Here is a 12,191-nt window from a genome sequence, read left to right on the forward strand (position 1 = left end):
ACACATTCAATTAATATTTACTGAAGATGTACAAAGGCTCAGGCAACATTCTAGGTGCTGAATATGCAGCAGTTCACAGAGAAAACACCCCATCCTCATGGAGCTTACATTCTAGTAAATGGCAACAGATAATTCATACATGCACAGTCTTTTATTTTATTTTTTTAAACATTTTTTTAATCTTTATTTATTTATGATAGTCACAGAGAGAGAGAGAGAGGCAGAGACACAGGCAGAGGGAGAAGCAGGCTCCATGCACCGGGAGCCCGATGTGGGATTCGATCCCGGGTCTCCAGGATCGCGCCCTGGGCCAAAGGCAGGCGCCAAACCGCTGCGCCACCCAGGGATCCCCCCATGCACAGTCTTTTAGATTGTGATGTGCCAGAAAGAAAAATGAAGCAGGGAAGGGGCATGGGGATATCTAGGGATGGGAGTAATTTGATTTGTAAATGAGTGTTCGGAGAAGGCCTCACCGATTAGGTAATATTTGAGATGCGCAAAAAGTGAAAAGTGAGGGGGTAAAACATTGTACATGTCAGGACAGAACCTTCTAGGGAAAAGGAATGGAGAGCACAAAGGCTCCAAGGTGGAGCATGCCTGGTCTATCTGCGGTATCTGCTATGGTGTAAATGACTGAAAGAGATTAACATGCCGCCTTCCCTGTACAATGCGTGGAACAGCCAAGAGAACATTCAGCTAAAGGATTCCAGACGTCCATAACTGGGGAGAAGGAGCATCTGACGGGACCCCAGAGCCTTACTGAGGTTTCCTAGACACCTGAACTGCTGCTTTGTGCATACTGGGATCCAGCATTATTATAGTCCTATCACATTTTAAAACTAATGTGATTTATTTCAAAAAAAAAAAAAATCTCTTAAGATGTCATCAGTACACTACTTAGACCCAAGAGTCAACAATTTTGGTTTTTTGGCTGAGCCAAATACTATTTTGAAATTGTAGCACCCTCCACTAATTCTCCTCCACCCTGTGAACAAGGATAAGGATTTCCTTCAGCCATTTGGTTCAGGGAGTTTGCATCCAAATAGCCAGTCCTCATATATTGACTCACAAGGAGGAGCCTGTGGGGAATAGCTCAGTTAGACACTGTGACTCACTGCATGGGGCTCTCTCACTCTTTCAGGGTGTTGGTGTCTACACCTGTGGCCTCAGGGCTGATTGCTCCTGCCCCAGAACGTGGTGGCTGTTCATTAGGGATGTGCTGGCTTCTCTGTGCTATACCACAAGGCTTGCAGTCTGGTAGGCTTTGATTATTAGTCTGTAAATTCTAGCTCAGAAAGACAATAAAGTCATCCTCCACCCCAAGTCAGCCAGTTCTCCTTTTTCAATGCCCAAGTTGAAGGTGGCTCTTGATCCATCTAACTGGAAAGTCCATGAGAATCTCAACATTCTGACTCTAGTGTCTGTGACGTCACTCATGCCTGGGCATCTGTGGGAAAGGACCATAGTTCTTTCCCCAGGATTAAAAGGAAAAGTGATCCTCTCTCATTCTTCCATACTCAATGTAAATCTAATACACTATCTTCTCAACTGGCCCCTAAACTCCACCAGCTTGGTTCCTGCTCATCCCCTCGTGGCACATTCAGTTTCATATATACCCTGACATATCTCTTAACTATCAGCCAGGCCACCCTGCAACCCTAACCCGCATCACCATCTGCTGTCCTGTTCTTGAGCTGCAGTATGGTTGGGGAAAACACACATACACAAACCAACAGACCAACATTTTCTGACTAGATCCACCATTAATTCATTCACAGTGTACATTTCAAACATGTTCCCTTTTAATACTGTAGGTTTTTTTTTTTTTTTTTTACTTCTAATTAGTTCCTTCTAGTATGTGGGCTAAGTTCAACAATTCTTTATCAATCGCCAAATATTTGCTGGCTACGAGGGGCTGGGCCACTATGAATATGATATGGCCTCTTCTTTCTAAGTACTAACAGTCTCGAGAGAGAGAAATGGGTGGAGTAGCAGACATGGATGAAATCACCATTAGCCACAATGTGATTGCTGCTACAAAGGTTGTATGAATCATTTCAAAAAGAACCACAGAGAATGAAGGGAAAGGTAACTAACTGGAGGCGGAGAGCATGGAACAAGGAGAATTGAGAATGACTCTCATGTTCTTGGCTTGGGTGGCCAAATTGACAAGGTGTGTGAGAGGCATATGAGGAAGTTGCAAGCTTGAATTGGAGAGGTGTAGAGGGACTGCAGAAATCTTTTCTGTCAGTATGTTAATTTGTTATCCAAAATGATTATGGTACTTTGAGATCCCCATGAAATATCCAAACGGTAGTATTCCCATGTTTGAAGCTTAGGAGAAAAAGCTGTAACAGGTTTGCACAAAGAGAATGCCTATAGATCATACTCAGTACCAAGGAAGAAGAAAAGAAGGAAAGGAGAGAACTCAAAAGGCATAAATATTTAACAGGATGGTGGACAATAAGAAATGGATGGAGAAAGAAAGAAAATTAGGTGACTGTTTCTACCTCCTAAATCCACCTGAAATTATGTTTTCCTTCTCATTTCAAACTACTTGCTAGACTTTTCTAATTGGATATTGCTCTAACATCTCACTGGGGGGGGGGGGGGGGGAGCTTTTACTTCTGACTCCCTTGTTTGTGTTAATGTGATTAAAAGAATGCTTTCTTCACAGAAATCTGAAACTCCTGACTCTCCACTAACAGTGTCTATGTTTTGAGTTACTCTGTCCTGCCAGATTCAGTGTCTCCTTCACAATTATTCATCCTTTAAGAATCAGCTCACCACACCACCCCATAGTCCCCACCGAAAGCCTTCTCTAATATCATGCCCTCACTGTGAATTAAGACCCTCTTCCCTAGGTTTGCATTATACCCTGCATATATTTTTACCACTGTGTTTATAATAGATTGTAAGTTCTGTAGTTATTTCATAAGTATCTATTTTTGTTTCTTGGAATGAAGAAATATTTATCTTTGTATTTCCAATAAAATGCAAATGAAATGTTTGGTGAGTAGGGACAAACTAAATGTTTGTGAAGGAGTACATGAAGGAGTAAATGAGTGGAGCTAAACCAGAAAAGAGATTCCTCCTTTTATTGCCCTTTTCACATCATGTGAAAGGTATTTCGTATTTTTTATCTACATATGCTTTATCAATAGACATTCTATAAGTAAGCCTCTTGACCACGATGGCCACTTTTTGTTGTTATAAAGGCCATACATTATGATTTAGAAATCAGAAATCAGGGGCACCTGGGTGGTTTACTGGTTGAGCATCTGCCTTTGGCTCAAGTCATGATCCCAGGGTCCTGGGATCAAGTTCCATATCGGGCTTCCCACAAGGAGCCTGCTTCTCCCTCTGCCTATGTCTCTGCCTCTCTGCCTCTCTCTCTGTGTCTCTCATGAATAAATACATAAAATCTTTTTTTTTTTAAGCAATCAAGTGCTTTGTTGGTAATGGTATTTGTTCCTATGTACAGAGATTTATAAAATAGATTTACTCTCATGCCAGGAGAAAGAAGTCAGGAGCTGGAGCTGTGTTTCATCTGACTTTCAACAACTGCCCTCAACTCACTGAGTCATAAGTTTCAGAATTTTTAAAGGAGAACTACTTCAAGGATGACATACAATGGAACTGGATAGCGCATGCACTGACACCTTCCCTCAAAGCCTTGGAATACACGTTTTATAGAATACTACAGTACTGAAACTGACTTTGTCAGCCTCCGGGAGAGACGAACAATCCAACAGAAATAAACTTTGCATTACCTATTTCTCACTCTGGAAACTACAATTATCTTCATCACTAAACAGAAACCAAACTTTTAATAATGAGACACAAATACTTGCCTATAGGACTCAGGTGCAAGAGCACTAATTTTAGATAGGATTTATATATAGTCTCCAGGGCTGATTTGTGAAAGTAAAGGCTTTTGGTAAAGCCTGTCTTGCTTATTTAGGAGTTTTCCCATAGTGATGGGGAATGAGAATTATCACCAAGGTGCTACCACTCACGTCTAAGCTCAAGAAAAAGGAATGGAAACTAGAAGACATACTTCCCTCCTGATTTAATCATGCATCCAATGCTTAAGAGTCTCCCTGGTACTCAACACTGTTCTAGGCACTGGAAACAGTGGAAAACTAAAGAGACGCCCTTCCTAGATACTTAGTCCTCTGCTAACCGAATTGCTAACACTTAAACAGCACTTTGAGAAAAGTCACTCAGCAGTTAAGCCCTAAACAAACAGAGGAGAATGTGGTTCTCTCCACTCAAAGAGGAAGTGGTCCTTGGAGGCCAGGGAAGAAAGCGACTAAAGAGGAGAGGCCAACTGTACTGGATCCGAAAAACTGGCAAAATCAGAGCTGGGGAGAAAAGGGCAGGATAAACCGGAGAAGAACAAAAGGGCACTTTTGATCACAGAAGGAACTCAGCTATTTTGTTCACCTTGAATGCCAACCAACCCTCTAGAATCTCACAGGCTCTTCCACTACTCCAACAGCTGTTAATCTTGCTTAGAGGTATCCTAACCTGGTGCTGATTCCAGCGTCTCTTGTTTTTTCAAATTCAACTTCATTCACATTTACACTTGCAACAAATAATTATGCTACTAGCAACTACATTTATGGAGCCGAGGTACTAAACACCACAGAAGGCTTCACATGGATTTTCTGGTTTAAGCTTCGGGCGCTGTTAATCCATTTAACAGATGTGGGATCTCTGCACACAAGGACAAAGAGAGGTAGTCCAGGCCTCACCACCAGTAGCTACCGGCGCAAGGATTCCGGTTGTGCTTTGTGTAAGAGATTTTGTAAATCATATCGAAGAGTCTGTCTTTCCCTCAACACCCCTAGAATGTTTTCCCAGCTGTGTCCAGTCGACAAGAAGTCAAAGGAGTGTCCGTCTAGATCACCGGTGATTTTTCTGTTTCTCCCTTAACCGGATAAACTGCAAACCTGTTGGAAGCACTGAAGGGGCGCCGGGGAGAGGCAAGAAGCCGTCCCAGAGCGGGCCAGCACCTAAACCCAGCTGGAGGCCCAGCTCCCCGACCGCCTCCCCGGTGCAGGGAGGTCACGGAGGTCACGAATGCCCGGGCCGGCGCACGCTCACCCAGCGCTGGACCCCGGGGCGGCGGCGGCGGCGGAGAGCCAGGTGCGCCCGCCCTGAGGCCGGGCCGAGCCTCCCGGGTGCCGGCCACGCTCCTGAGAGGAGGGGGCGGGGCCTGCACCCAGAGTCCCCGGCCCGGGGACGTCACGGCCCCAGGTGCGTGTGCGACAGGGGCGGGCGTGCACCGCGCGCCTCCCCCTCCTCCGAGGAATCCCCACCTCGGCGCCGGGCGGGGCGGCGGCGAGCGGCCCTCGGGGCGGGTGCTGCGGGCGCGCTGGCGGGCAGCGGGGGAGCGGGCGGCGCCGAGCAGCGCGAGCGGCCCGAGGCGAGGGCGCGGGCGCGATGGCGCGGAGCGCGGAGGGCGCCGCGCTGCTCGTCCTGGTGAGTGCGGCGCGCGGGGGCGCGGGGGCGCGGGCGGGGGAGGGCGCGGGCGGGCGCCGGAGTCGCGCCGGGACCTGCCCGCCTGCCTCCGCCTGAGCGGAGCCCGGCGGCCCGCGCTCCTTGTTGGCGCCCGGGGCTGCAGGGAGGCGGGCAGGCTGTGGCGAGCTCGGGCGGAGGCCTCGGGAAGCCGCTGGGGCTCCGCGGGCGGGTGGGAACCTGCCGGACCTTCTGCCTCTCCGGCCGCCTCGCTGCGGCCCCAGCGCCTCTCGGGGCTGTGACGGGCGGGGGCGGGGGCGGGGGCGGGGGCGGCGAGCCCCGAGCCCCGAGCCCCGAGCCCCGCTGCCGGAGCCGCGGCTCGGCCTTGTCCGCAGTCCTCTCCCTCCCGCGGGCAACATGGAGGCGGGCTCGGGCGGGTGGTGCGCCGCGGGACCGGGCAGCGGGGAAGCCGGGAAACGCCTTCCTTTATTCCTAGAGGGCGACGAGCGCAAGGGCTCCAGTCACGGCTTTGCAAAAAGCGCACTTCAGCGGGTTTAATTTCTGTTGGATCCACGTTACTGTGAAAATCACGCACCCGAAGATCGGTTTAACTTCAAGCTCACAAAGTTTGGTGTTCGGAAGCTATTTCCGGGTGTTACAGATAATAGACCTATGTAGTAGCGGGAAGGTTGTTTGTTTTTTTTTTTTTCATTTTAAAAGGTGACAAAATCGAAGTGCCGAGCCTAGGTCAGACCGGCTTTTCAGAAGTTCTTAACGAAAAGGGCTTGAACCCCTGGAAAATAATGTTGGCCCACTAGAGCTGCGCTTCTTATGCTTGGTTTCTGTGCTCAAATTGGATTTTTTTTTAAAGATTTTATTTATTTATTCATGAGAGACACACAGAGAGAGAGAGAGGCAGAGACACAGGCGGAGGGAGAAGCAGGCTCCATGCAGGGAGCCCGACGTGGACTCGATCCTGGGACTCCAGGGTCACGCCCTGGGCCGAAGGCAGGCGCTAAACCGCTGCGCCACCCGGGCTGCCCTCAAATTGGATTTTAGATATATTTGCCTTCTGTTTAGTAAAGGAATTCTACACGATTAAGAAATGTATCTGATTTATGGGGTTTTGTTAACTGGGTTTTGATAAAGTGACAGTCCTAATGTAAGTGCGGGTTCACCTTCCGGAGACTTAAATTTTTTTTTTTTTAATTTTTATTTATTTATGATAGTCACAGAGAGAGAGAGAGAGAGAGAGGCAGAGACACAGGCAGAGGGAGAAGCAGGCTCCATGCACCGGGAGCCCGATGTGGGATTCGATCCCGGGTCTCCAGGATCGCGCCCTGGGCCAAAGGCAAGCGCCAAACCACTGCGCCACCCAGGGATCCCTGGAGACTTAAATATTTATGTTCGGAGAGATTAGATAAAATGTCATACTCCGTTTTCTTACGTAATGGTTAAGATTTAAAAAAAAAAAAAAAAAACACACAAGTTCATGCTTTATATTAAATAAAGTTCTAACTTCCCAGGTGCCTGAGTGGCCCCAGTGCGCTGAGGTCTGTCTTTGGCCCAGGTCCTGATCCCAGCTTCCTGGGATGCAGGCCCACCCACATCTGGCTCCCTGCTCAGCAGGGAGTCTGCCTCGCCCCCCAGCCCCTTCCCCTGCTCCCTCGCTCTTTCTTATTCTCTCTCTCAAATAAATAAATAAAATCTTTTAAAAAAATAAAGTTCTAACTTCCAAAAGATTACCTTCTCTTTCTCCCAGAATTGTAATGGAGGGACAAATACGTTTATTTTTATAGTAATATGTCTACATATTATTAATATTAGTTAATTATACTAATATGCATTTTTCCTGTTTTGTGTCTGTGTGTATATCACAGAAAAACAAAGCAAAAAACAAACAAACAAACAAACAAAAAAAACCCATGACTAAGCCAATCTAGGGAATTCAGTGAAATCTCACTTGGAATAGCATACTATGTAAGACCTCCAGACCTTTGGCACACCAATTCATTTTCCTGCTGTGTTTATCCATTTCATTTTGCCAAAGTCATTGAGGTAATTTTCAGCCAAGTTCATTTTTTAAAAGATTTTATTTGTATATTCATGAGAGACACAGAGAGAGGCAGAGACAGAGGCAGAGGGAGAAGCAGGCTCCAAGCAGGGAGCCCGACTCAGTACTTGATCCCGGGTCTCCATGATCAGGTCCTGGGCCGAAGGCGGCGCTAAACGGCTGAGCCACCCTGGCTGCCCAATCAAGTTCATTTTGTTAATAAAACTTCTCTATTATAATTTAGGATTTTCATTTTGGCCTCCAGAATTAGAGAGTAACTAATTTTACCTCATTGTGATACCTCCTGGCTAAGTAGAATACCAAGCTAACATAGCACCTAGCTTACTTTGAGGGTTAAATATTAAATTCCTTTTTTTTTTTTTAAGATTTTGTTTATTTATTCATGAGAGAGAGAGAGGCAGAGACACAGGCAGAGGGAGAAGCAGGGTCCATGCAGGGAGCCTGACATGGGACTCTATCTGGGGACTCAAGGATCATGCCCTGGGCTGAAGGCGGTGCTAAACCACTGAGCCACCCAGGCTGCCCTAAATTCCTTTCACATAGGAAAAGAATTGCCTTAATTCTCAAATGGTATGACAATTAGGCCAAGTCATGTATGTTTATGGAGAAATAGCTAATAATTTATGTATATTTTCTGTTTTAGCAATCCTGTATTTTTACTCTATTAGGCAATAATTCTTTATGACGTGATTGTAACTAGCTGAATTGGAACAAATCTGAACTATTCTTTGTATTTTCTATTATGCTTTTGTGATATAAATTTGAAAAATTTGTTTTTGGTCAAAAGAAAAGTGGGCATTTCAGCATTTTGCCCTCAGGGTGTTTGAAGTTGAAAGTATACTTTTTGGTAAGGAATGGAAAACAACTCCTCTGTTAGAGTTCTTGAGGAAATGGGTCTTTTATAGAAGGGAATGTAAATTCTGTATGGGTCGGAGTTCAGATAACAGAATTTATTCTAGCTAGTTAAAGTAAAAGGGATGTATTTCAGGGAATTAATTTGATAAGAAAAGAAAGGGCATAAGTATAAGAAAGATTGAGGAAACAGCAGACTTCATTTTCTTGTCTGTAAGGACTTCCAAGCCATACAGCCAATCCCACAGTGCAGAAAGTGCCATGATCTGGATGCTACTTTTGCTGCCAGGTTCAGAACCATGCCACATTTACTAGGATGCATGGCCAACTAGATGTGCCAGGACCCTGCCTTTTGGCCTCCGCTATCGAGTGATAGACACTAGAATAGTAATAAACCCCAGCTGCATCCTACATACTGGGCTCACCAGCAAAAACAGCATACTTACAGATTTTACTTCACTTCCTTCTTTCAGATCTTATATAAATGCTGATTGATTGAACTTAAATGCTTAGAACATTAGCTGCAAGGGAGTCTATGACCTGTGGTCTTTAGCTTTCCTCTGCAGTTCAGGGAGACACACAAGAAAGGAGATACTGAGTGGCACCCACACAACTATCACAGAGTCTTTTAGGCCAGTTCTATCAAAATGGAAATAGAAACAATTTCCTGACAGTCTTTCCTCTTCAAGAGGTTGTTGTTGTTGTTGTTGTTGTTGTTGTTGTTTTGGGTTTTTTGTTTTTACCTGGGATTCACCAGCTACCAAGTACTGCACAGATAGAATTCAGAGGGTCCTTAGACATGGCTGGGAATAAATTACATATCTGTGTTTATTCCTCTCTATCTGAAATTTAGCATTTCTTTAAATTATGAGTGTAAGAAAGATACTGCGTCAGCTTTAGCAGTACTTGTGACTTTTTGGGTTAGATTTCAGATTGGGTTATCTGAAAATACCATTTGTTCCCATCACTAATAGACTTCTAGATTTTATTATTAATGGGTTGATAATGAAGTGCATTATATCACTGCGTCACAAATTGGTGTTTCTTAAATTCTGACAACCATTTCAATGTTGGAATGGAATTCCATTCATAATCCAGTGGGTTTTTTTTTAATTTTACAGATTTCAAAATATTATTCTGAGAAGGGATCCATAGACTTCACCAGACTGCTAAAGATGGCACTCTGGTTACAGATTTTCTGATGGTTGCCTCCATTTGGCCTTTGACTAATTAAGCTTGCTTTAAAAAATCAAACTACATTTTAAGGATTCAGTGATAACAAATCATATTATGAACAGTTAATACCTGCTGGTGTATTAGTTTGCTGGGGCTGCTGAAACAAAGTACTGAAAATTGGGTAGCTTAAAACAGCAGAAATTTATTGTCTCACAGTTCTACATATTAGTAGTCTGAAATCAAGATGTCAGCAAGGCCCTGTTCCCTCTGAAATCTGTAGATTTTCTTTCTTGCCTCTTCTAGCGTTTGGTGGTTTGCTAACTATCTCTGGCATTCCTTGCCTTTTAGATGCCTCGCTGCTATCCTCCAACTTCACATGACATTCTTCCTATATCTCTTCTTATCATCTTACCTCTGCACATGTCTGAGTCTATGTCCCAATTGCCCCTTTTTATAAAGATACGGATTGTAATGTATTAGGGCTCACACTGATGACCTCAGCTTGGTTAAATCCACAAAGACCCTGTTTCCAAATAAGGTAACATTCTGAGACATTGAGGGTTAGGACTTCATCATGCCTTTTTTTGAGAGACACAGTTCAACCCATAATAAATAGGTTAAACTGTCTATAAATTATCAGTAACATTGGAGTTATGCTTGAGTTGTAATATACAACTGGATAATAGAATTTAGAGTAAATTCAAGTATAAATTAGGTGATAAATATTGAAGCCTATAAGAAAAATCAGTTATATCCAGGGATTTTAGAAATACATGCTTTCACATTCGTTTTTATTTCTAAAAATTAATAGGTTATGGGGAAATATCAATTGTTAACAGAAGTTTCCTTAATAATACACTTAGAAGGAAGTATCATACAAAAAGGTATGCACATTCATTTGGGCTAAATTCTTCCCAGTCACTAGACATTCCTGATGAGCTAAATTAAAATCCCCACTGTTGAGGCCCAGATATATGTATGATAGAAACTTTGCAGTTAATCTAATTATCAGACAGGTATAAGAGTGAGAATTACTGGTCTATATTTTACAAAACAGATTATTCATGAAGGAAGCATACAAATTTTTATAGGGAAAAAAATTACACATTGAATAGGGATTGGTATTTTTTAAACTGCCAAATGTAGGAAAAGTCAAAAACCTTTATTGAAATAATAAATGAGCTTTAGATCAATTTGAGCATATTTTAATCACAGCTTTTTTTTCCCCTGTTTTTCAAAGTGCCACAAATTTTAAGAGCTAAATAATACTTTTCAAACATATAGTCCATATATGTATGATAAGAGATTGTTTTCTTAGTTAAGGTTATCTTAAAGTATCAAATGTATACCATAGATAATGTACTATTTTTGTTTATTTCAAACTATTAACAATTATTGAAATTTTTATTATATGTGAAGCTTAGGGATTAGAGTAAAAGAAACTAGAACACCAGAATTTGTATCATAGTCTAATGGTAATATGATAATGCTCACAAGAAAAGAAACTGTAGACTCTAAACATATATGACCACTGTTTAGTAATGCCTTGCTCAGTTTTAAACAAAATACTGGACATTGGGAAACCATGAAAAAAGCAGACATGCTCTTCCCTCATGGTGCTTATAGTCTAGTAAACAAGTAAATGGCTAAATTCCAACTGGGTTATAGTAAGAGTAATGACAAAAGAACAGATAATACTATAGAGCCTACAGAAGGAGCTCCAGCAACATCCCAGCCAAGATCTGAGGATAATTATAAATTAGTGAAAAGAAGATATGAAGAGAAGGAGGGAGAAGAATGTTCTAAGTAGAGACGAGTATATGCAAAGGCCTGAAGACAAAGGTACATGGTTCTTTGGAAAAAAAGATAAAGGAGTTCATTGTAGCTGGAACATACAATGTGAGACAAAACCCATGCAGAAAGATGAGTGCAGCCTTCTTGATACTAAGGGAAGCCACAAAAGGCTAATAATTAACAAGTAAACATTTTTAGGGAGGTGTTCAAATCATTAAGAAATTAAAAAGATGAATCTTGGTTGATTTGGTCAAGAAAGAAGTGATAGTAGGTGACCGATTAGGAATAGTTTTTCCTCATTTTTTTTTTAAAAACGGAGATATTCCAAAATTTGGGATGTTGTGATTAAAGACAGGGAGAAAAGTACAGAGAGTAAAGTGGAGGGAGAGTGCTGCCTGGCAGGAGGGTTGCTCTGGGAGCAATTGGTCTCAAGAAAATGTTGAGGGGTTTGGAAGGTGTATTTTGGTTGTCACAAGGCCTAGGATAATACTGATATATAATACCTCAAATCCAGGGTTGCTAAACCTCCAGCATTCTTCAGGACCTTCAAGAAGAATTGGCCACTCATGAATATTTTTCTTATTGGAAATGCCAGTAGCACCCACATTGAGAAATGGTAATAGACAAATAGTGAGAAGTTCTAATTAGGGATTCATCTTACTTATCTCTATTCTCTTTTGAAAATGCAAATATCTCTCTGGTTGATTGAGCCTTGATGCATTCATTCATTCATTCATTCAGCAAATATTATTGAACACTTACTCTATGCCAAACACTTCTAGGTCTCACCCCTTCATGGGAATTATTTTCATCAGTCAAGTGGGTGCTG

At 43.1% G+C, this 12,191-nt stretch overlaps 1 protein-coding gene across 4 annotated transcripts in view; it reads left to right on the top strand.

Moving 5' to 3' along the window:
• The window catches only part of DSG2 (desmoglein 2), a 60,661-nt gene that overhangs the window by 6,812 nt on the left and 41,658 nt on the right, over positions 1-12,191 (top strand). Inside the window, exon 1 of one of the 4 annotated variants that reach the window (XM_072732130.1) lies at positions 5,145-5,265. The exons of 2 other annotated variants lie outside the window; for them this stretch is intronic. Coding sequence is in view for 1 of the 2 variants with exons in the window: in XM_072732129.1 (XP_072588230.1) it covers positions 5,452-5,490 (39 nt within the window). In the remaining variant the exon portion in view is untranslated. Of the gene's footprint in view, positions 1-5,144; positions 5,266-5,347; positions 5,491-12,191 lie in introns of those variants that run through there. One more of the 4 variants, XM_072732129.1, reaches the window with a different exon arrangement.

This window comes from Vulpes vulpes, chromosome 13, assembly GCF_048418805.1.
Source record: "Vulpes vulpes isolate BD-2025 chromosome 13, VulVul3, whole genome shotgun sequence".
NCBI classification, from domain to species: Eukaryota; Metazoa; Chordata; class Mammalia; order Carnivora; family Canidae; genus Vulpes; species Vulpes vulpes.